General features: G+C 44.4%; 1 gene segment (V, D, J or C); it reads left to right on the forward strand.

Annotated features, from left to right (window-relative positions):
• Positions 1-25,784, forward strand: part of LOC101416152 (immunoglobulin lambda variable 3-1-like) — an 89,643-nt gene that overhangs the window by 54,223 nt on the left and 9,636 nt on the right. The window contains 1 exon segment of the V gene segment in view: positions 18,583-18,864. Within this exon segment, the coding sequence occupies positions 18,583-18,864 (282 nt within the window).

Below are 25,784 nucleotides of genomic sequence, written 5' to 3' on the forward strand. Positions count from 1 at the left end.
TTTTAGAAGTCAGGAAGCTCACAGTGACAGAGGCAGATGGGAAAATGATACAGAAACCCTGTTGCCCTGCCTGGGTCTTACTCTCTCTCCAAGCTCCAGGGGGACTGAGGACACAAAATGGACAAGAATGGCCTGGTCTGCACAGGTCTGAGACCACCCCTCCCCTCAGCTCCCCTTTCCTCCCAACACTCCAGGATGGCTGAGCAGGACCATGCAAAATTGATGTGTTCTGTTCTTGGCTGTGTATGGGGGAATGATGTCCTGCCTGGAAGGACAAACAGGGGGAGACATGCATCCTTCATCACGATTCCTGGGTTTTCATATCTGGTGACAAGGCCAACACTTCCTACATTAGTTTAGTACTCAGACCTGCCCAGGTGCAGGTGAGATGCTGAGTCTCCACAGTTAAAGGCAGCCTGGGATTCTGTATGACAAACCATTTTCATGGACCCTGTGGTGTCCACAGTCATCCCTCTTCAGGGTAGACACACCCACTGCAGGCCATGGAGAACTTTGCAGTACCCAGCTGTGCCCCTCTTAAGGAATTGTCATCATCTGCAGAAACCTGCTTCCTGGAAGTTTATGACACCTCTAAGAGGGCTGAAGGGGTCTAGGGAATGCAGAGGCCAAGGTCCCAAGGCCCATTCTCAATTGGGAAGAGGTTGAAGGTGTCTGTAGCAGTTTGATATTATTGATGAAATCCAAAAATAAATATTGGATTATGTTTGTAAACTGGTCTTTTCCTCTGGGCATATGAGATGATATTGGATTCAGAAGTTTATTTGATTACTTAAATAAACCTCTTGTGTCAATAGGGTGTTGAGTACCCACCCCTTGGTGGGTGGGGACGCACAGATAAAAGATATGCAAATGACAAGGTTGAGGGTTCTTAATGTTGGAGTTTTGATGCTGGAGTTTGATGCTGGTCTTAAGTTGGAGTTCCAGGAAGAGAGACAGAGCCCTTACCTTGATATTCTACAGGTGACCTTCTTGAGAGAGGCAAAGCCTAGAGGGCCGCATAGTCTACACCTGACCTTGTGGAGAAAACAAAGGAGCTGAACCCAGAGGAAACCATGAAGGCTGAACCTTGACAGACATGGGCAGCCATCTTGCTCCAACATATGAAAATAGACTGGTGAGGGAAGTAACTTATGCTTTATGGACTGGTATTTGTAAGCTCCTACCCCAAATAAATACCTTTTATAAAAACCAACTAATTTCTAGTATTTTGCATCAGCACCTCTTTGGCTGACTAATACAGTTTCCCAACTCAGAGTTCCCTGTGGGAAATACTGACACCTCAATTCTACAGATGTTGTAGTTTCCTCTCTTGCCTGCTCTCACCCCCCCCCCCCGTCATATCCTTCTTTTAGGATTACCCTAAAATCATTTGACATACAAATATCCCACACTGAGTCTGCTTTCAGGCACGCAACCACAGCCAACCAGATTTCTTCAGATGAGTCACCAACAACCCATTGACTCTACTCTTCCACTCAGCAAGCCGATGTCTACTCTGGACTCCTATGAGCACATCCACCCACCCGGGCCAGACTGGATCATCCTGCCCATTTTCATGAAGTGAAAAGGGTGCCTGTCAGGAGAGTTACTTGTGGTAGTGAAAGAGAAAATGAGATCCATCCTGAAGATGATTCAGGGTAAGGGGTAGTAGGTGCCTCAGACCTAAGAAGTAAGCCAGCATTCAGCCATTGGGATTATGATCTACAAAATGGATGTGACTTTCATTCCACCCTCCGAATCTCCAACAAGGATTTCTCATTTGGCCACAGGGCTACCACCGAAGTCCTGAGTACAGGTTCAGCCTCCAGAGACCCTGGCTTAAGGCAGGATACCCTAAGAATGGGGCCCTCACCTCAGATCGTTTTCCACTCCTTTGAAGGCTTGCCATGATCTCCAGTGATGTGACCAAGCTGCCCTCTTTCTCTATAGCTCTGAGATGCATGGCCACTCTGAAATGCAAGTAGCCAGCATGGAAGACCCAGTGTGCTCTGGCACAAGTAGATAGCAGGTCAGGCCCATGCCTGGTCACCTGGGAGGATGGCAGCAGCCACTTGAGGGTGCCTGGCCTCTCAGCACTAAGCTGGTCAGTGCAACTTATATCAAGGGCTGATGAGAGAGCAGGAACTTCTCCTCCTGAGGTCTAAATCTGAGCTCTCCAATATAGCAGCCAATAGCCACTTACCTCTAGGAAGTACTGGAAATATAGGTATTGCAAACTGATTAACTTGTTTTTCTATTATATTATATTGAGCTTAAATTCTATAAATCAAGCAGTTTAAAATAGGATACTACTAAAATGATTTTTAAAATCATTTCTTATGACCACAATTCATACAACCAAAAGATATTGTAGTATTTTTGTATGTATGTGGGAGAGGGGGGGTGTTGAGTGCGTGGAGTTTTTCCAAGATTTCACATACTTATTCCACTATTCCAGTCAAGTTGAATGGATTAAATCATTTTGAAATATTTTTCTAAGCTCTGGTATTTAATATGGTAGGGTGCTTGTTTTATTATTTTTTGTGTGCAGCATGATATAGAGTGATTCCTCTGCAAATTATACCTGGAACTTCAATTAAATGTTTAATATGATTATTGTTATACAATATAATTTCCAATTTTTAAATTCTGTTTTTATTTTTAATTTTATTTTTAAAGAAGCTTTAGATTACATAAATGTTACATCAAAAATATAAGAAATTCCCATATACCCCACCCCTCTCACTGTCCACACTTTTTGCCATTATAAACATCTTTCATTAGAATGGTATTTGCTACAATTGATGAAAACATATTGAAGCTTTGCTGTAACCATGGTCAATAGTTTACATTATGGTCTACACTTTGTAACATACAAAATTATAGGTTTTGAAAAAATGTATATTGACATGTATTTGTCATTGCAACGTCATAGAGAACAATTCCAATGTCCCAAAAATGCCCCATGTTACATACATACTTCCCTCTCCCTTCCCTAAGAGTATCTGGTGACCACTGTATTTATGTTAGTGTTATATGTTCTTCAATTACTAAAATAATAATGTCTACTTTAGTCCACAGCTGCATTCTCCTTATGTTTGTCCATTCCTCAATATTGAGGATATTGGGAGGGTGATGCCCACTCTGCTTCTGATTGAAAAGGTGCTTAGATCCAAAGGGACAGATGGATGTAACTATCTTGCTTACAGTTGTAGATACTCTCTGTTTTTTTGGGATGAGTGTTGCCCATCATCATACTTCCGTTATTTGTCTTGGGCAAGTCCAATGAACTAGAGAATTGGTGTTGGTTACAACTCTGCTGACTTTCAGGGTTCAAACAGCATGTGAACAGCTGGAAGATTTAAGTCTCTGGGACACATAATGAATGGGTATAGTGCTTTTATAGGTTCAAATAGAAGGGTCATAAGAGCCATTGTAGAAAAATTATAAATCAGTCTAATTCCAATACATTGGGGGAATGGATTATCATGTATTTCAAGGGAAGGCCCACTTACAGGGTGCCAGATTCCTGGTATTGTCTGTCCTCCCTATAGTATCTTGATATCACTAAAGTCCTCAGAAGCCTCCCTGATTGAGTGGTTTACTGTGGTAGTCAGTGAGATCCTCCTGAGATGTGCATAAGCATAAACTCTGGAATGGCCTCCCAATGTACTTGGAATTCTCCTAGCTATAAACATTCATTTGTATTTTATATTTCCTCCTTTTGATCAAGGTCTTTTTCCAAATGCATTGCTTGTTGGTGCTTGGTAATAATCCCTCAGTGCCAGGGTGGCTCATCCCCAGGAGTCATGTCCCACACTGGGGGGAAGGTAGTACATTTATATGCTGAGTTTGGCTTGGAAAGAGGCCACAGTTGAGCAACCAGGAGGCTTTCAGGAGGTAACTCTTAGGCAATATATATAATACTAGACTAAGTTTCAGTTTCATAAATATGAGGTTAGTTAAGTACAAGTGTCAATATCAAAGGCCTGGTGTATTGTTCTGTCCTCCTTCACTAGGCACTACCCATGTACTCTATGGATTCTTGCCACCCTTTTGGAGAATGTAGCAGGACTCCCTAGGATGAGAATTCAGTATTCTTTCACTTATTGTTTGGATCTTCACCTACTGAAACAATAACCCTTGAACATTGAACATATTCATGTTCCATAGAGGCATGCCCCAGGGGCACTCCTTCCCACACATCCCCCACCACTGACAGCCCACACCAGTGATACTCCACTCCCACAGTATGACCCTTCTGCAATCCCAAACCTACCCAAAACAAAGACCCAAAATAAATAAATAAATACATTTTAAAAAGTTTTAAATAATAGAAAGTAACATGAAAAACATTACATTTTTTTGTATTACACATTTCATCAACTTAAGATTCCTTAACTTTTCAATCACATCTTACATGAGTATTGTACATTTGTTACAGCTGATGAAGAAAAGTGAAGCATATCAACTAACCATGGTCAATGGTTTATATTATGGGTACGTTTTGCACCATACACTATATAGGTTTTGACAAAATGTTTAATGGCCTATATCCATCATTGAAAGATCATGCAGAACAATTTCAATGCCCTAAAAATGCCCAGTGTTCCATCTATTCTTCCCTCCCCCTTCCCTAAAAACTTATGGTAACCATTAAGTTTCAGTTTCTGAAGAGTAAGGTTCATAGTCACATGCATTACTATTGAGGTCTTGACAATATTGGTCTGTTTTCTTTTATTATGTACTGCCTAAGTCCTCTATGAGATGTTTGCCCCTCTAAATGAGAACATAGCAAGATTCCCCAGGATGGGAGTTTAATATTTTCTTGTTTATTGTGTGATTTCCATCCATGGAGATAACACACTATGATATGATTAACCCTTTCATATTCCATAGGAGCATGTCCCAGATGCAGCCTATCCCACATATCTCCTCATCCCCAACACCCTGTACTGGTTAAATCCTCCTGTCATATTTGCCAAAAGAGCATTCCCACAACTGTAGTTTTAACCACAGACCTACAAATCCCCAGAGTTCACCTGGTCCTTCCTCCAGCCCTCCCCCCCATCCATGGAAGTTCAAACCAACCTCCTCACCCTATTCACTGTCATATTCCAGGAACGTCAACCCCATTCATATCACTGCACCATTACCACTGCCATCCACTGCCAAATAACCCCCTTCCACCTTATCAGAAGTTTTGCCCATGTTGAGCATCTGCTCACCACACTCTACTTCCTTTCTGTCTCTTGACTTACTTTTTTAAACATTTATAAACTAGCCAATTACTGATCCAGAAATAAAACAACCAGCATGAGTAGAAAAATTTCAAAACTTTAAGTCAGAAATCTCACAATGCATGGCAAATGCATTCAGTTATTCTTTGGATATTACAATAAAGTAAGTAAAGTAGACGCATAAAGAGGCTAATGACAAAATACATAGTGAACATGATAGGAAGTCCTGTCTGAGTCAATAAACAATTAATGAAATTAATCAACTTAAATAAAAATTATATTTTCAACAACAAAATATTTAAATGATTTTTCAAAAAATCTACTCTTATAAATTTATCCAGCTGTAAAACAGTTTGAATTCTTGAACAAAAAAAAATCATTTTGCAATTATGGATATTTAAGACAATTATGTAACAAAATCTTAAACATAATTTAGGAAAAATAATAGCCAATAGTAACAAGACTTGTTACTAACCCAATATTGGGTTATAACTAACCCAATAGTAACAAGACTTTGCTTACAATATCAGAGAACAATTTGCTCAAAATTCCCAAATTGCAAAAACTGTTCTTTAGCTTTATAGTAATTTTACAATTTAAAATTACTATAAATGCATACTATATAAGCAGTACTTTAGTACATTTTATGTCAAAGGATCCCCAAATCTCCAATACAATAGAGACTGTAAAACTGACACTGGCACACAGGTACGTTTAGAAACTTTCACATCAGCTTCGACAGAATGTAAGATGTATATAAAAATTTGTACATATCAAAATAGACTACACTTCATCTCTGATCAATAACAGCTTTATTGGAATTTTAAAACAAAAGGCTGATGCTTTTCTTATTGATTCATTCTATTCTATATACCATTAGAATATTTGTTCTTAGTTTTCTTCAGCAGAATCTATGAAAAACCTCTGGATCTGGTGGTTAAAATCAATCAATGCACCTGGACAAATGCTGAGACTCACCACCTCTTCACGGAATTGTTGAAGGAAATAGAAGGCAATGAATGGAAAGATCTTGGGCTCTTTCCTAACACTTGTTGGTTCAGTTGTGGAAGACTTTGATAAACTTTACTATACTGGGAACTGCTATCCAATATTATCTTTAAACTCAAGGAATGCCTGCCAAATACTCAGGAATCAAATAAAAGAACTATGACATCAGGTGGAATATTTTCTCATCAATACCTCACTGCATATGAATGAGCATCATTTACAAATTCAAGTATTGGAGCCACGCCAGCAGGATTTTGTGAATAGGCTGCAAAAACTGAAAAAATAAACTGAAGAGCATTTGCAGATGTGGATAAAATGGGGGTTGCCTTTCAACTTCTGCAGGATCTTTTGAGTTGTGTTCATAATAAAGAAATGGAGCAAGAGTTTGTGAATTTACTTACTATGGGCAGCTATAATGATTTTGAAATTGATAAGCTTTTGTTTCAGGGTCAAATCAATTCCCATAAGAAAGTGAACTAGTTCCGTCAATGTGAGATATAATAGTAAATGAAATGATACTGTAGTCCTCTATTTGGTTATTGGATAAATGTAAATGATATTTTGACAACATGGATAAGTAAATCTACTTTTCTTAAAAACAGCTTTATTGAGATATATTCCCATACCATTCAATCTATCCGAAGGGTACATCAGTGGCTTTTACTATAATCACAGTGTTGTGTACTCATCACCAGAAAAAAGTTTAGAATAATTTCATTACTCCAAAAAGAAAACTACACGCCCCTTAGCAATCACCTATCAATCCCTCTATCTGTCCACCACTTTACATAACCACTCATATAATTCTGTCTTGAAAAATTGATTTATATTTACATTTCATATAAATGGAATCATACAGTATGTTATACTTTGTGTCTATTTTCTTTCACTTGGCCTAATTTTTTGCTGATATTTATATCGTGTAACGTTAACACACATAATATTTATTCAGTTTCAAAGAAAAACAGTCTTATAATTTCAATATTACCCATATTCATATTTCACATGAGAAATTTCAAGAAGAATTAATGCCAGTTCTTTCGAAACTCTTCCAAAAAATTGAAGAGGCAGGATAATTACCCAAAACATTTTATGAAGCCAATGTCACCCTAATACCAAATCCATATAAAGATACTACAAGAAAATCACAGACCAATCTCTCTAATGAATATAGATGGAAAAATTCTAAACAAAAAAGAATTCAACACCATACAAAAGAATGGTGCACGATGATGAAGTGGGGTCTATTCCTTTAAATCTACTTTAAGAACTGTAAATTTCATGAAACCTTAACAAAATTCAATTATTTCCTATAAAATTAAGTGTCCAAATTTTTAGATGCTACAAATATACATTTGATGTAAGATATGAATGTCTCAGTATGACCAAAAAAAATGCAAGATAACACATAATTTTATATTGATTATGTTGGGAAAATATTTTTTGACATATTGCATTAAATAAAATATGTTATTGCAATTAATTTGCCTATATCTTTTTTTTTAATACAATGAGAAGATATTTAAAGTTCAGAGAGGCATACTCCCTCTCTATTGAACAGAGGGGATGCAGAACCCCACAGGTGAGAGGTGCTTTGGGGCTACCTGGAGAAGGGAAGCTCCTTCCAGGTTCGTCTCCACCAGGAGGGGGCAGCAATGATACATGTGGGAACATCCAGGAGATGTTGAGGCTGCCCAGGTGGAACCCACTTGTAAAAGGGCACTGAGGTGGGGGTCCTCAAGTGTTAAGACTGAGTCCTCAGACTGGCAGGTCAGGGCCCTCTGCCACCCCCTCAGGCTGTAGGTGTCATATGTTGAGGGACAGACTCCACCAGACCAAGCTCCCAGCAGCAGCAGTGAGTGACCACCTGGGCTGAAAACGTCCCAGAATCTGGTCCCAACCCTGGGGCCTCGGGAGCAGAGCTGGACTGTCAAAACCTTTTCACTATCCAGAGGGAGGAGACAAAAATTTACCCTGTAACCTCCTTCTTAGATTTTGTAAGTGCTGAAATGATGGTGACAATCTAGGAAATGCCTTCTGTTGCAAATACCTACCAGCCCCACCAGGGAACAAGGTGCCAGTTGTAAGGAATGCTGTTTTAGTTAACCACAGGGAGATCAGGGAAGGAGCAGAGGACAGAATGAAGGCTGAGGGAGGGCTGATATTAACAGGTCAAAGGTCTGGCAGGAACCCTCCCAGGTGGTGAGGTTGAGTCAGGGTCTCCTTGGCTGGGGTGGAGGAATGTGGAGGTGACAGTGCAAAGGGGAGGCCCATCTCTGGTTCTCTGGGGCCTGGTCTCTTCCTATAACCCCAGCTGCCTTCCCAGGCTGCCCCATGAGGGCTGGTCTGATTCACATCCCTGGGCCCACCCTTCCCCTGGAGGATAACAGAGGCTGGGGGAGCCCTGCCCTGCCAGAACCTCAAGGCACAGAGCTTTGGGGTGTGTGGACCAGGCCTGGACAGCTCCCCTGCTCACCCTCCTCACCTTCTGCACAGGTGCAGCCCCCAGTTCCCACCCACAGGCTCAGCCCCCAGGAACCTGAACCAGGACTTCCCCAAAACCTGAGCTCACCCAGGCCCTTCATCTGCTGGGACTGAGTTCATCTGCCTCATCCATATTTTCTTCCCTTCCTTACAGGCTCTGTGGCCTCCTACGTGCTGTCACAGTCATTTTCTTTATCAGTGACATTGGGACAGACAGACAGAATCCCCTGCTCAGGGGTAAACTTTGGAAGTAAATACATCTATTTGTACCAGCAGATGGCAGGCCAGCCCCCTGTGCTGCTCATCTATGAAGACAGCAAATAGCCCTCAGGGATCCCTGACCAATTCTGAGGCTCCAAATCAGGGAACCGGTCACCCTGATCATTGGCAGGACTGAGGACAAGGATGAGACTGACTACTACTGTGCCATGGGCCGTGGCAGTGGAAAAAGCTTTCATTTATAAACAGTGACACAGACAGATGGGGAAGAGGGACAAGAACCTGCCCACCCAGGCTTTCCCACAGGGACCCTCCCTCCCTTCCTATGCTGGTCTCACTGAGCAGCATGGAGCCTTCATAGAGGGTAGAACCTTCTAGTCCTGCCTCTGCCTGTACTTCCTTAAGAGGAGCAGCAACTTCCTGTCCATGGTCAGGTGTCAGCTTGTTCCATTATAAACTGACCCAGTCATTTGGGTTTATCAACATGGAGCCTCTCAAACACCATCAGAAAACCAGTTAAACAGCAACACTGTGTCCTAGGATTCCTGAGAACCCCACTCTGACAGAGTCCTAGTGAGTCCTCAGAAAGGGTGGACACAGATGCATCATTTTGGGGTTCACTTTCTGCATTTAAGGCAGGGTTTATAGCTAGGACTCTAAAAGAATTGAGTCCCATTTGTGGAATAAACAACAGGATTAGGGTGTGGGTGAGGGGAAGTACTAAACAAATGCTGATAAGTGAACATTTACATAAGTGAACTGTTTTCTCAGTTTGGAAATCTTGTCAGGTGATCAAGTGGCTTATCTGGTAACTGGGGTCCAGCAATTTCCTGAAGCAAAGCTTGACACTAACCATATGTTTACATCCTGTGTCCCTGGAAAGTATTTCCTGGATCTAACAGTGTGATCACATTGACACAGGCATTCTCAGTTCTCAGAACCAAAAAACATTTGATGTAGGGTTCAAAGTGATAATTAAAGAAGAAAGATTTAGTAACTTTGTAGAGGGATAAAGACATAAATAGCCCCTCATGCAGGAATGAGAGGTGTTGAGGCACTTGGTCCAGTCGGAAGTGAGCTCCTTTGATCCTCTAATAGAAACGAGACCCTGAGGGACCCCTCCAAAGGAGTTTGAAGACAGGTTTCAGGTGGAGAGAAAACTCATCCCAGGGCCCCTTGACTGCCTGTGATGGGTGAAGCCTGGCCCTGCCCTTGCCCATGACCTTCCATGCAGTCACCCCTCGGGCTGAAGTGTGGTTTGCTGACCTGGTGGGGACCGGCGGCCGCGGTAGGCCTATTCCAAACTGCTGCCCCTGTAATAGGGTGGTTGGTCGGACCCACCGCCACCCCTGAAGGAAGCTCGGCATGGGCGCAGAGTGCCCTCAGGTCTCCCCTTCTCTGCAGCCATGCTTCCGTGGCCGCCCCTCCTCCCAGATAGCGCCACACGATGCCTTCTTTCTCCCTGCGCAGGCGCAGGACGGAAAAATCCAGTCTGCCCTTTTCCCTCCCCCCGACAGCAGCAACAGCCAGGCGTGGGCGGGAAACTCAAGTCTGCCCTCCACCCCAGCAACAGCAGCCACCAATCCCTAAACCCTGCCCCTTCCCCAGCAACAGCGACAGCCAATCCCTAACCACCACCCCTCCCCCGTCCAGCACCTCCCACTGACCTTTCTCCGGCAACCAATCAGAGCAGGGCGTGGCTCCGACCAATCAGCCTTCCCCAGCCCCTATAAAACTGTTGCCTCTCCCTCAATAAAGTTGGACTTGCGTGTTTACCTTGTCTCTGCGGTAGTTCTTCTGCCGTGCGCCCTCCAGTCCTGAGAGCCCCCGACAAGGGCCTGGCCTCCCTTGTCCCCAGTTCGTCGCCTGCTTCTCCAGGCGACCCCTTCGTCGCCGGCTTTGCCGGGCGACCCCGTCAGCCGAACCGCGCAACCCCTGTGAGACCGACCCCTCGTCTGCTGCCGGACCGACCCCTCGTCCCAAGCGGGACCCATCCCTCGTCCCAAGCGGGACTGACCCCTCGCCCTGAGCTGGACCGACCCCTCATCCGCAGCCAGACCCCACCTCTACTGACTGAGCAAACCATCGCACAAAAAAAAAAAAAAAGCAGACAAGTAAATTCTTCCCCTCTCAATCTCTTATTTTATTTTAATTTTTTAAAGATTTATTTATTTATTTTTATTTCTTTCCCTTCCTCCCCCTCCCCAGTTGTCTGTCCTATTTTGCTGTGTGTTCTTTGTCCACTTCTGTCATTGTCAGCAGCATGGGAATCTGTGTTTCTTTTTGCTGTGTCATCTTGTGTCAGCTCTCTGTGTGTGCCAGACCCCACCTCTACCTATCGAGCAAGCCGCCGCAGTTGGCGCCCAACGTGGGGCAAGGCAACTCCACCACAGCACAACGTGGGGCAAGGCAACTCCACCACAGCCTCACTCCATAACCTGGCGACCCCCCCCTCCTCTCTTCTCACTGTGGGACTTCTCTCGTGCAACATTGCTGCTACCTGAGCCTTGGCTACCTCATATGATCCACGGCGGTCTGGGAGAATCGCTGGGTGGCTTTCTCCTTCCATGTCGGGGGCTTATACCGACCCGCTATGATTAAGAGGAGCCTTGGATTTCTCGGGAGCGTGCGCTTGCATGTCTGAAGTAACCCTCCCACAGCCCTACGCCCTCCTCTCTTCTCACCCCTATCTTTTCACTCTGCATTGCTGCTCCTGAACCTTGGTGACCTCATACAATCCACGGCGGTCTGGGAGAATCACTGGATGGCTTTCTCCTTCCATGTTGGGGGCTTATACCGACCCGCTATGATTAAGAGGCGCCAATAAAACTCTCAGGAGCGCATGCCTGAGCACCTCCACCCCTGCCTTCACCTCTGCCTCCTCCCCTCCACGCTTGCTCCCCTTTGCCTTGCTCCACTGCTCGTCGTTCCGCCCTCCCCTCGTCGGGGCCTTCTCTTGACCCGCGACCACCGTCGGAGCCCCACCGGCTCTGACCCCTCATCTCACCGCGCACCTCGGCTCCCATCACCACACTCTCAAGGTAAGGGCCCCTTTTCTTATCGGCTCCAAAAGGCCATTAGCAATGAGTAACATCCTATCTGCTAAGCAAGCCCCACAAGTTCGGGCCCTCGCCGGTCTCCTAGACACTCACCGGTGTAAGATCTCTTTGAAACAGCCCCAAGTCTTCTGTAACCGCGGCCCCCCATGCCGCCATCACTCTCAAGCAGCTCCAGCCCCGCTAAACGGCCCGCAACCCACTTTCCCTGGCCCACGGCCTGCTTTCTAGCATCCAATAACGTTTCTACTCTTGCCTCCCCATACTTCTGCGGAGCTTCCTCCTGTCTCGACCTCACTCCTCTTCTCAGCCATCCAAAGCGTCCTTTCTCGTCCCCCGCCCCCTCCTTTTTTGCTTGAACCCCCATTGCGTTGCAGATTGGGCCACCCCATGTCGGCCTGCCCCATTAACATCGGCCTCTCTCGCGCCCATAGAGACTTTGGCCTTCTTAGTGCCCTCGCCTACGTCTCCACCACTCCCGACGCTGCTGCCACCACCATCGCTGGTGCCCTGACGCGACTTGTCCTCACAGCTGCAATCCTCCAGACCATCACACAGTCTGCCTCTGCCGTTCTTCGCCGCCAAGAAGAGATCAACTACCTGTAACGCGCTGTCATTTGGGACTTTTAACAACAGATGGATCTTATAGCCACCAAGATCAACAAGAATTGGACATTGGCCACCCTTGCTTGCAACGGCAAGATACCGCCCCCTAAATTGTACATTTATGTCCCCGTCATACTCACCTCCCTCTTCAGCCCCGCTTCCCTCATTGCTTACTGCCTCTTGGGCCTCGGCTACTTGTTGCTGCTGTCATCCTGGCCCTTATTTGAAAAGAAGGGGGAAATGCGGTCACCCCTCGGGCTGAAGTGTGGTTTGCTGACCTGGCGGGGACCGGCGGCCGCGGTAGGCCTATTCCAAACTGCTGCCCCTGTAATAGGGTGGTTGGTCGGGCCCACCGCCACCCCTGAAGGAAGCTCGGCATGGGCGCAGAATGCCCTCAGGTCTCCCCTTCTCTGCAGCCATGCTTCCGTGGCCGCCCCTCCTCCCAGATAGCGCCACACGATGCCTTCTTTCTCCCTGCGCAGGCGCAGGACGGAAAAATCCAGTCTGCCCTTTTCCCTCCCCCCGACAGCAGCAACAGCCAGGCGTGGGCGGGAAACTCAAGTCTGCCCTCCACCCCAGCAACAGCAGCCACCAATCCCTAAACCCTGCCCCTTCCCCAGCAACAGCGACAGCCAATCCCTAACCACCACCCCTCCCCCATCCAGCACCTCCCACTGACCTTTCTCCGGCAACCAATCAGAGCAGGGCGTGGCTTCGACCAATCAGCCTTCCCCAGCCCCTATAAAACTGTTGCCTCTCCCTCAATAAAGTTGGACTTGCGTGTTTACCTTGTCTCCACGGTAGTTCTTCTGCCATGTGCCCTCCAGTCCTGAGAGCCCCCAACAAGGGCCTGGCCTCCCTTGTCCCCAGTTCGTCGCCTGCTTCTCCGGGCGACCCCTTCGTCGCCGGCTTTGCCGGGCGACCCCGTCAGCCGAACCGCGCAACCCCTGTGAGACCAACCCCTTGTCTGCTGCCGGACCGACCCCTCGTCCCAAGCGGGACCGACCCCTCGTCCGCAGCCAGACCCCACCTCTACCGACCGAGCAAGCCGCCGCACTTCCATCTTCTCCCAACTCCTCCCTCCCACTGCAGGTGTTGACCTCAGTGTCCCCTGATCCTCTGTGCCCTCCCTCAGCTCCATAGTCTCTGCCTCCACCTGGACCCTCCCTGCACCCAGGTCCTACCCGTTGCCCACTGCCAGGTCCAGAGATACCGTGGGAAGCTGAGGTCCCCACCAAGACACAGGGGAGTCCCAGTAAACAGGCGCTCAGATCTTCATCCTCTAGTGTAGACTTATAGTACCAGGGGACTGGTCTGAACTCCCCGGCCTCATCTCAGGTTCACTCTGTGAAATACCAGGAGTGCAGTATCAGCAAGGTCTCCTGGGAGCATCTGCTGAGAACCTCTAAAGTAGTTCTTCAGTGTTTCCTCTTGGCTACACCACACTCTGCCTGCCAAAATCTCAAGTCTTTTCTGACCCAATTGGTTTGAATCCTGACACCCCCTTCTATTTATCATTTGAATTTAATTACTGAGTGCTTCTAAGAAAATCACAGAGCCAAACTTGAATATAGAAGAAAAACTTTTATTCATTTTTCCATACATTCATTTTATTGGAAGTGTTTATAAGGTGTCTACCTGTAAAAAAAAAAAGTTTCACAAATTTATAACACTGGCAGAATTTAAACAGAAAACTCAGAAATCTGTGTTTCCCTTGTTTATTATTTCTCAGGGAAAAGACCTTCCTATTGATTATTCTGCGTTTACGATTGTTAGCTCCACCTGCAGGGGGCAGTGTTGCCATAAACTTCAAAACTAGAAGTCAGCAGCTGGCAGGAAATGGGGTAGAGACATCAATTCTTTATGACAAATTCTGAAGCTGCAGCTCAAAGGGCAGAGGCCTCCAAATTATTCAGGAAAGACAATAGTTAATTAGTAAGAGGGTGAGTGAGTTCGTTAGTTCGATGGAGAGAGGGAGAGAGAGAGGGAGATATATATATATATATATAATATATTAAGTAAAGTTCCATCTAACTAAATCTATGTGTCTCTATCAGAAGATATAGACCAGTTCCATAAGGGACCCAGTATCTGTCCATATGTGTTCTTTATGTACAATGCAACTTGGTGTTCATTCTTGCTAATTTAATGTCTCCGGATGGCTGCTGGAGTTCTGGCTATCACAGCACGATTCAAGAAGATCCAGAACAACACCACACTTTCCCTGTGTATTTTTCCAGACAACTACTATTACATCTGGCCAGTTAGGGTGGAAGGGGATATACTGGAGTGAGACTATCAGCATCATGACCACTTCTATCTTCAGTATAGGCTCTGTGGTCTCTGATGTGCTGACGCAGCCATCCTCAGTGTCTGTGGCCCTGGGACAGAAAACCAGTCTCACCTGCTCTGGACAGACCCTCTTGAAAAAATATGCTCAGTGGTACCAATCAAAGACAGGCCAGGCCCCTGTGCTGCTCATCTACAGTGATGACAAATAGCCCTCGGGTATCCTTGACAGATTATCTGGCTCCAGCTCTGGGAAAACAGTCAGCATGACCATCAGTGAGGTCCAGGCTGGGGACGAGGCTGACTATGACACTCAGTTGAGGCTTCTTAGCAGCTACTCAGTGACACAAGCAGATGAAAAGTGAGGCCCTATGGTAAACTGTGGGCTGCCTCATCTGGCCCCTCCCTCCCTGCCCTGGTCACACTGAGCACACTGGAGCCTTCTACATAGTGGAGACCTGAGTTCCCTTCCACTCCAAATCATGGCTCACAGTTTCTCTTCCTAATTTCTGATGGGCTCAAATGAACTCATATATAACCTCAGAGGCTGCAAATAACTGAGCTGTGGCCACACTATCCTGCTCTTGAAAGACACCACATCTAGGACAGATATTGCAAATGCAACTCCTTGGAAGAATCTATAATCATCAAATTTCCCACCAAGGATTTGTTCAGCTTTGCTAGGGGATGGATCATTAAATCAAATGAAAAAATAAACCACACTGTGAGCATTCTCATGTTTTTACACTAGACATTATTCAAGGTTTTTTCCCAGCCCCCTGTGACATGTTTTATTTCACTCTCCTTGATGAGTGGGATTGAGGGGACCCTCAAATCACTTTGCCTTCCCTATTCAGAGATTTTACCCCATATGTTTATAACTCCCAGTGGAAAGACATCCAATCCAGAAGGTGAAGCCCAGAAGGTTCATTGCAATAGTAAGATCCATGACTTTTCATTTAAGGGTCCTGTCCCTTTTTGGTACAGCAAGGGCCCTGAGGATGGAAAATCAGGCTTGCCTTTGCTGAGAATCAAATGTATCTGCACCTCCACAATTGTCATATTAAGGATTCAACTTGTTCCTCATCTGTTTCTGCTCCAATTATAGGAGATTTGTTTCTTTGTATACCTTTTTGTACTTCCTGGGTTCTCCTCTGGCTCCCACTCTTACTGTTTAATAGATAAACAGTGGAACTTTCATTGTCTTCCTTGAAATGATCAGATCCCTTCAGTAACAGCCATTCAGTTCCCTTGTGCTGACAATTACTATGGTTTCTCCATAGTTCCTCCATGGTTTCTCCAGCCCCTCCCATTTTGCAGCCCCAGTGCATTTCTGGGCCCATGATCTGTGAGGATCTCAGCTCCTCGCAGGTGACAGTTTGAATCTTCACCGTCTAACTGGTGCCATTGTGCACTGGGCCCTGCCCACCATTTTCCTGGGTCTTCAGTGTAAGTTCGTAATACAGTCCCAACGTCATGACATACCATGTGGGCCATGCTAGATTCAACAGAGGCCGACTGACTTCCCCAGGACACAAATCTGACTGTTTCAATTTATGAAACATGGACCAACACATGTGAAAGAGAAGGGACACAGGACCAAGCAAAGGGTGACTTAGCATTGATGAAGGTTCTAGAAAGAACTTAGCTGACCCCATGGGGAGCTCTGAGCCTGGGAAAGCTCTTCAAGATTTCCCTGCATTATGGTGAGGTCACCACTGTTTGTAACACTGCATTGGAAGCTGGAGACCCCAGGTGATCATCACTACCCAGTGCAATTGTGGAGCAGGAGGGTGAAAGGTGAGAACAGCATTCACAGCACCCGGGGGATTGATGGCTGGAAATGGGCCCCTCAAAGTAGATCATGGATAAATCTGGACTCTAGCTGCATCCTTGCCACTCCATGATCCTTCTGCATTCCACTGCCTGCCCACCCCAGAGGGAGAGAAAACCTCTTCTGATTTGACCACAGAGAAAGCATAGAAGGTACAGAGACCAGAATGAAGGCTAAGGAAGTGAAGATTCTCACAGGTCAAAGCCATGGGAGGACCTGTCTGAATTGCCACCTGGAAAAAGATGCACCCTCTGCCTGCAGCAGGCAAGGCAGCATGGCCACCAGGAGGCAGCAGAGAGTCACCTGGCAAAGCCACGTGGAGATGGGCTGGACCCTGGGCATCAGGACAATTCTAATGGCAGGTATGTTTAGTGACATGGCCCCGAAAGCCAAAATGAAAGGAATTCTCCTATCTTTACAGTATAGTACATAACACTAACATGAAAATTCTTCTGCCCTGTGGGTCTCCACTCTGGCTCTAGAGATGCAGTTTCTCTGGCTCCTGGTCCAGACAATCAACTCCCATATAGCCCCAGCCCAGCCATTATCCTCTCCTGCCCTGAAAGCACCCACCACAGGGCACTGGACCTGGTTTTCTCTGTCACCCCAGGAACCAGGTGTCAAATTTAATTTCTAGTTATAGCCTGGCACTCTAGATTTGCTCTAACCCATTTGTAACATGAAATGTCTGCAAGGTATTTTCTTTTTTAACTTAATACATTTTATGCATGAGTGAAAGTAAATTAATTGCAACGAATTGTAGTCATGGTGCTCCCATAACTTTCATCCTGCATCCCTGCTCTCCCTGAGCAAATATTTCTTACAGAGCAGACAAGCTTCTGACCTGTACCTGGCCCTGACCCAATGGAGGGATACTGAGGCAAAGACCCCATGACCTGCCCAGGAGCTCACAGCCAATGGCAGAAACATTAAGCCCTAAATATACTTGAAAACTTCGTGTGCACTTGGCAAGAAGCGATTTTAATTTGATTCATATGTAAAGACACCAAACAAGGAACTCAGTCTAGACACTGCATCTGACTCAGCCACAATCCAATTAACAACAAGGAACTTTTGCACTTGGACAAAAATTAAGCTGATGGGACAGAGCAAGGGCTTGGGGTCCCAGAACCACTCAGGATCACCCTGTGACTGTCTGGCCACCTCCAGGACAAGCCCAGGATACACTATGTGCACAGAATTCAGGTACTTGGAGAACACAACAAGAAGCCCCCTTATCTCGGCCATAGCCAGGCCAGCCCAGGACAGACCCAAGACAAAGAATGAAGGTGCAGACAGACCCCAGACTCAAGGGACCAGGAAGGGAATGAGAATCCTCTGGTCTGAGGTTGGGTGTTCAAGGTCTGTACCTCCCCTTCCTGTGTCCCTGGAGGCTGAGCCCTCCTCTCAGTGTCACAAAACTCCATCAGCAGCAACCCCTGAGCTGAGGCTGCTTTGCATAAAGAAACCTCTCTTCAACCAGGGGATAAGAATGTCCTGGGGAACTCCAGCCCTACTTCAGGGCCTCTGGGAGCAGATCTCGGGGCACCTCCACCATGGCCTGGGCCCCTCTCCTCCTCACCCTCCTGGCTCACTGCACAGGTGCTGCCACCCGGGTCACTCCCATTCCTTACCCCCCAGGGCTCTGGGCCAAGCCTGGCCCTGCCTCTGAGCTCAGCAGGGTCTGGGGATGGGGGGTCTTCTTGGCAGCCAAGGAAATGGGGCTCTGGGGAAGGGCTGATGGAGAGGGGTGGCCTGTGGGACCATGGGATCCTTGGAACTCAGTCCAGGAAGGCAGGCTGGGGGCTCCCGTGTCTCACACCCAAATTTCATTTATCTCCTGCAGGCTCCGTGGCCTCCTACGTGCTGACCCAGCCACACTCGGTGGCCCCGGGACAGACAGCCAAGCTCAGCTGTGGGGGAGACAACATTGGAGATAATTATGTGCAGTGGTACCAGCAGAAGACAGGCCAGGCCCCTGTGCTGGTCATCTATGAGGATAGCAAACGACCCTCGGGGATCCCTGACCGATTCTCTGGCACCAACTCAGGGAACACAGCCACCCTGACCATCAGCGGGACCCAGGCCTTGGACGAGGCCGACTATTACTGTCAGGTGTGGAAGAGTGGTGCTGCTCACAGTGACACAGGCAGATGGGGAAGTGAGACAAAAACCAGCTTCCCCTGCCTGAGCCTCACTCCCTCCCAAGCCCCAGGAAGAATAAACACAAACAATGGCCTAATTCACCCAGATCTGAGACCCCCAGGCTGCCTAAGCTGCTCAATGCCCCCCCACCCTCTGAGTTCCCCACCAGGTCAGGGAGTCTGGGGGAGCACTAGGAAAGCAGTACTGGGTCCCTCTTGGGAGTCACTAGATATGGGCCAGCTCAGAGGCACCTAGTGCAGCACCTGTGCTTCATGCAGGGGACCAACAGCCCCCACCTGAGAGTCCTCAGCCTCCAGGTAACAAGAAAGGTGTGGGGTCTGGACACAACCCACCCAGGACTATCCTACTGCCCAGCCACACTGGCCTGGAGGCACAAGGATTTGCTAAGCCTCTGCCTGGAGCACCTGATTTACTACCTGGAACTCACCTCCTCAACTTGAACGGAACCCCTTTGGGCCCCAGGAAGTTTACTCACATGCAAATGACACATTGGACCTGAAATGCTTTTGAATCACAGCTCCTGTCAGATTGGCCCCTGTTCTTTCAAGGCCTCCAGTCACATCAGCCTCCCCACAGGACCCTGGAGCAGCTCTGCCCCATGCATAGCCTGGGCCTCCTTTCCTCTGCAAGTCCCCATAGTATCTCCAGTCACCTCCAGAGATGAGATTAGAGAACAGCCTGCTTTCCTTTTTTCTAAAGTATTATCTGCAGAGTATAGAACTTGCTGTGTTTTTTCATTATCATTATTTTTATTAAGTGGTTTATTTGTTTTAAATAAGTCAGGAATGTTTATGACAAAAAAGGTATGAACTAGCCAGAGACTATTTTTCTTCCACAAAAGAAGTCTGGACAGAGATGATGTAGTTTTCCAGATTCTCACCAATCCATGAGGGACCCAGAAACTTTTTAATTGTCTGTTCTAGGAGAAGGGGGCAAGATGGCGGCTGAGTGAACTTCCCAGTTACTAGCTCCTGCAGGGAATCGGTTGGGCGGCGTTGGAGACTCTTTGGGACCGGGCTGTTTCGGGATTTTTGCTGGTCCAGAAGTGTCTGGACATCGATTTGGAGGGAAGGTAACAGAGAGGATCTGTCTGTGAAATATATATGGACATTCCAGCTACGTGTGGAGGATTCCCTCCTTGGGTAGGCGGAGCTGAGGCGTCTGGCGCCGCGGCGGCGGGGAGAGCCAGGCCGAGTGCCAAGCGGTGGCGGCCGGGGGAGCCAGGCCGAGCCCGGCGGCTGGGTTTCTGTTCTTTGTGGGTTTTTTTTTTTGTTTTTTTGGGGTTTTTTTTGGCCTCTCTTTCTTGTCCCTGATCTTCTTCTTATTCTATTTTATCTTAACAGTACAATAGGTCCTGCAGGAAACACCTCACAATTGATGGGTTTCCTCATCCTCCACTGCCTCATTTCTCTGTGAATAGATTTAGGCTATCTACACTATCCCCTTTCCCCTACAACTTGATATCCTCACCATCTGCTATCTCTCCTATATTCCACCTCCCTTTCTTTGACCCACAAAGTGTCTAACTCTTAATTTCTAATACCTTTGTTTAGTTTTCCATCTGGTATCTGCCCTTGAAACTATTACCTCTCTTTTCTCTTTCCCTCTCTTACGAAAGCTATAGCTTCTTAGTACGTACCATATTCCTCCCATATTCAGTCGTCTACCTCATTATAGGTACTTTCCTACTACTATAACTCTACACAATTTACACGATCTAACCTCCATCCTCCCAGAACTCATATTGTTGCTTTGTTAACATATAACACCAATACTACTTTACACTTTTTCCTTCCTTACACAGTTGCCTTTCCCCAGCACTAGTACTTTCCTTTAAAGTGAACTTAACCAGCAATAAGAAATCGGAATAAGAAGAACAAAGGGACAAAGAGAAGATATAACACTTACGCAAAAACAACAGCTAATTAATCTCCAAGACTAGACAAAGAAGCTAAGGAACTGATTAAACCCATCAAGATAGAATAATGGCCAGACAGCAACAAAAATCTACAAACCAAACCAGTAATCAGGAAAACATGGCTGAATCCAATCAACAAACTAAAAGTCAGGAAGGGGAACAGATCTTCACACAAGCAATGAAAGATCTCAGAACATTTATCACCGACAAATTTGATGAAGTAATGAAAGAGGTTAACAACATGAAGACAACACTTGGAGGGGAAATTGCAGACATGTGCAAAAAAATAACAGAAATGATGGAAATGAACACCACAATTCAAGAAATCAAAAATACACTTGCAGCAAATATCAGCAGACTAGAAGAGGCAGAGCAGAGAATTAGTGATGTGGAAGACAGTACATTGGAAATCAAACAGATAGTAGAAGTGGTCGATAAAAAGGTAGAAAAATTCCAAATAGGACTTAGGGACCTGAATGATAATGCAAAATGCTCAAACATACGTATTATAGGCATTTCAGAAGGAGAAGAGAAGGGAAAGGGGTCAGAAGGAGTGTTGCAGGAAATAATGACTGAAAACTTCCCAAATCTACTGAAAGAGACAGATGTACATATCCAAGAAGCACAACGCACTCCACTGGTCATAAACCCCAACAGGCCCATTCCAAGACATATACTTGTCAAATTATCCAATGCTCAAGACAAAGAGAAAATTCTAAAAGCAGCAAGAGAAAAGAAAACCATCACATACAAGGGAAGCTCCATAAGAATAAGTGCTGATTTCTCATCTGAAACCATGGAGGCAAGAAGGCAGTGGTATGATATAGTCAAGGTACTAAAGGAAAAAAATTTCCAACCAAGAACACTCTATCCAGCTAAACTAGCATTCAAAAATGATGGAGAGTTCAAAATATTCACAGATAAACAGAAACTGAAAGAGTATATCAACAAGAAACCTCCCCTTCAAGAAATTCTTAAGGGAGTTCTGCAGGAAGAAAGGAAAAAACAGGACAGTCAGAGATGGAGGAGAGTGTAAAAGCAACAAAAAAGACAAAAATAGAAGGGGAAAATAAAATATTACAAACAAAATATAACAAACACAAATCCAACCAAAATATGGCTACCACAAATAATTCTCTGAACGTAATAACACTGAATGTCAACGGACTAAACTCACCTATCAAAAGATTCAGACTGGGACACTGGATAAGGAAATATGACCCATCTATATGCTGTCTACAAGAGACACATCTTAGACCCAGAGACTCAAGGAGGTTGAAAGTGAATGGCTGGAAAACAATCATACAAGCAAACAACAACCAAAAAAAGGCAGGTGTAGCTATATTAATATGAGACAAAATAGACTTTAATTGCAAAACAATTGTGAGAGACAAAGAAGGATACTACATTTTAGTGAAAGGGACAATCTGTCAAGAAGATCGAACGATCATAAATATTTATGCTCCTAACAAGGGTGCCTCTAAATACGTGAGACAAACGCTGGAAAAACTAAGTGAAAAAATAGATACATCTACAATTATAGTGGGGGATTTTAATACACCACTATCAAATCTGGACAGAACATCTCAAAAGAGAATCACTAAAGAAACAAAACATTTGAACAGTATACTAGAAGAGCTGGATCTAATAGACATATATAGATCATTACACCCAAACACAACAGGATATACATTTCTCTCAAGCGCACATGGAACATTCTCCAAGATAGACTATATGCTAGGCCACAAAGAAAGGCTTAATGAATTCAGAAAGATCGAAATCATACAAAACAATATCTCTGATCACAGTGGAGTCAAGCTGGAAATTTGCAAGGGATGGAGGCCCGGACTTCACACCACAATTTGGAAATTAAACAGCACACTCTTAGAAAAACAGTGGGTCAAAGAGGAAATCTCAAAAGAAATCAATGACTACCTTGAATCAAATGATAATGATAACACAACATACCAAAATTTATGGGATGCAGCAAAAGCAGTACTGAGAGGGAAATTTATAGCCATAAATTCACATATCAAAAAAGAAGAAAGAGCAAAAAGTGAAGAACTAACTGCACTTTTGATGGAATTAGAAAAACAACAACAAAGTAACCCAACAGGAAGAAGAAGGAAGGAAATAACAAAGATAAGAGCAGAACTAAATGAAATAGAAAGTAAGAAAGCACTTGGAAAAATAAACAAGACCAAGAGTTGTTTTTTTTAGAAGATCAACAATTGACAAACCTTTAGTGAGACTAACAAAGAAAAAAAGAGAAAAGATGCAAATACACAAAATAAGAAATGAGAAAGGTGATATCACCACTGATCCCACAGAAATAAAGACTATCATAAGAGGATACTTTGAAAAACTATATTCCAACAAAAATGACAATTTAGAGGAAATGGACAAATTCCTAGAAACACATAAGCAGCCCATATTGACGAAAGAAGAAATTGAGGATCTTAACAAACCAATCATAAGCAAAGAGATAGAATCAGTCATTAAAAATCTCCCAACTAAGAAGAGCCCAGGGCCAGACGGCTTCACAGGTGAATTCTACAAAACATTCCGGAAAGAACTAACACCAATCCTGTTGAAACTATTCCAAAAAATAGAAACAGAAGGAACATTGCTGAACTCCTTCTATGAGGCCAACATTATCCTAGTACCAAAGCCAAACAAAGACACCACAAGAAAGGAAAATTACAGACCAATTTCTCTAATGAACCTAGATGCAAAAATACTTAACAAAATATTTGCTAATCGTATTCAACAACACATTAAACGAATTATACACCATGACCAAGTGGGATTTATTCCAGGTATGCAAGGATGGTTCAACATAAGAAAATCAATTAATGTGATACACCATATAAACAGATTGAAGGAAAAAAATCACATGATTATATCTATAGATGCAGAAAAGGCATTTGACAAAATACAGCACCCCTTCTTGATAAAAACACTCCAAAAGATCGGAATACAAGGAAACTTTTTGAACATGATAAAGAGTATATATGAAAAACCTACAGCCAACATTGTTTACAATGGCGAAATCCTGAAATCCTTTCCTCTAAACTCAGGAACAAGACAAGGATGCCCATTGTCTCTGCTCCTATTTAACATTGTCTTGGAAGTACTTGCACGAGTGCTGAGGCAAGAACCAGATATAAAAGGCATTCAAATTGGAAGGGAAGAAGTCAAAATTTCATTATTTGCAGATGACATGATCCTATACATAGAAAACCCTGAGAGATCTACAACAAAGCTTCTAGAACTCATAAATGAGTTCAGCAAAGTCACAGGTTATAAGATCAATGTGCAAAAATCAGTAGCATTTCTGTACACCAATAATGAGCAAAATCAGGAGGAAATCAAGAAACAAATACCATTCACAATAGTAAATAAAAAAATCAAATACTTAGGAATAAATTTAACTACAGAGGTAAAAAACTTATATACTGAGAACTATACAAGACTGTTCAAGGAAATCAAAGAAGACCTAAATAAATGGAAGAATATTCCTTGTTCATGGATAGGAAGACTGAATATTATTAAGATGTCTATCCTACCAAAACTGATCTACACATTCAATGCAATCCCAATAAAAATCAACACAGCCTTCTTTAAGGAACTAGAAAAACTAACTATGAAATTTATTTGGAAAGGAAAGAGGCCCCGAATAGCCAAAGACATATTGAAAAAGAAAAACGAAATTTGAGGAATCACACTTCTTGACTTCAAAACATACTACAAAGCTACAGTAGTGAAAACAGCATGGTATTGGCATAAGGAGAGACACACAGACCAATGGAATTGAATTGAAAGTTCTGATATAGAACCTCATGTATATAGCCATATAATATTCGATAAAGCCACCAAACCCTCTCAACTGGGAGAGAATGGCCTATTCAACAAATGGTGCCTGGAGAACTGGATAGCCATATGTAGAAGAATGAAAGAGGATTACCATCTCACACCTTATACAAAGATCAACTCAAGATGGATCAAAGACCTAAATATAAGAGCCGAGACCATAAAGATCTTGGAAAGCAGTGTAGGGAAACATCTACAAGACCTTCTAATAGAAAATGGCTTCATGAATATCACACCAAAAGCATGAGCAGCAAAAGAACAAATAGATAAATGGGACTTCCTCAAAATTAAAGCCTTCTGCACCTCAAAGGAGTTTGTCAAGAAAGTAAAAAGGGAACCCACACAATGGGAGAAAATATTTGGCAACCATATATCTGATAAGAGGCTTATAACTTGCATATATAAAGAACTCATAAATCTTGAAAACAAAAAGATAAACAACCCATTTAAAAAATGGGAAAAAGATTTAAACAGACACTTCTCCAAAGAAGAAATACAAATGGCTAAAAAGCACATGAAAAAATGCTCCAAATCTCTAGCTATCAGGGAAATACAAATCAAAACTACAATGAGATACCATCTTACTCCCATAAGATTGGCAGCTATGAAAAAAACAGAAGAATACAAATGCTGGAGAGGATGTGAAGAAAGGGGAACAATCATCCACTGCTGGTGGGAATGCAGAAGGATCCAACCATTCTGGAGGACAGTTTGGCGGTTTCTCAAAAAACTAACCATAGATTTGCCATATGACCCAGCAATACCACTGCTGGATATATACCCATCAGAACTGAAAACAAGGACACAAACCGATATATGTACACCAATGTTCATAGCAGCATTGTTTACTATCGCCAAAAGTTGGAATCAATCCAAATGTCCATCAACAGATGAGTGGATCAATAAAATGTGGTATATACACACAATGGAATACTACTCGGCTGTTAGAACAAATACACTACAATCACACGTGATAACATGGATGAACCTTGAGAATCTTATGTTGAGTGAAGCAACCCAGGCATTGAAGGACAAATACTACATGACCTCAATGATATGAAATAAGCAAACTGCCTCAGAGAGCTAGACTC

This window comes from Dasypus novemcinctus, chromosome 19 (genome assembly GCF_030445035.2).
Source record: "Dasypus novemcinctus isolate mDasNov1 chromosome 19, mDasNov1.1.hap2, whole genome shotgun sequence".
Lineage (NCBI taxonomy): Eukaryota > Metazoa > Chordata > Mammalia > Cingulata > Dasypodidae > Dasypus > Dasypus novemcinctus.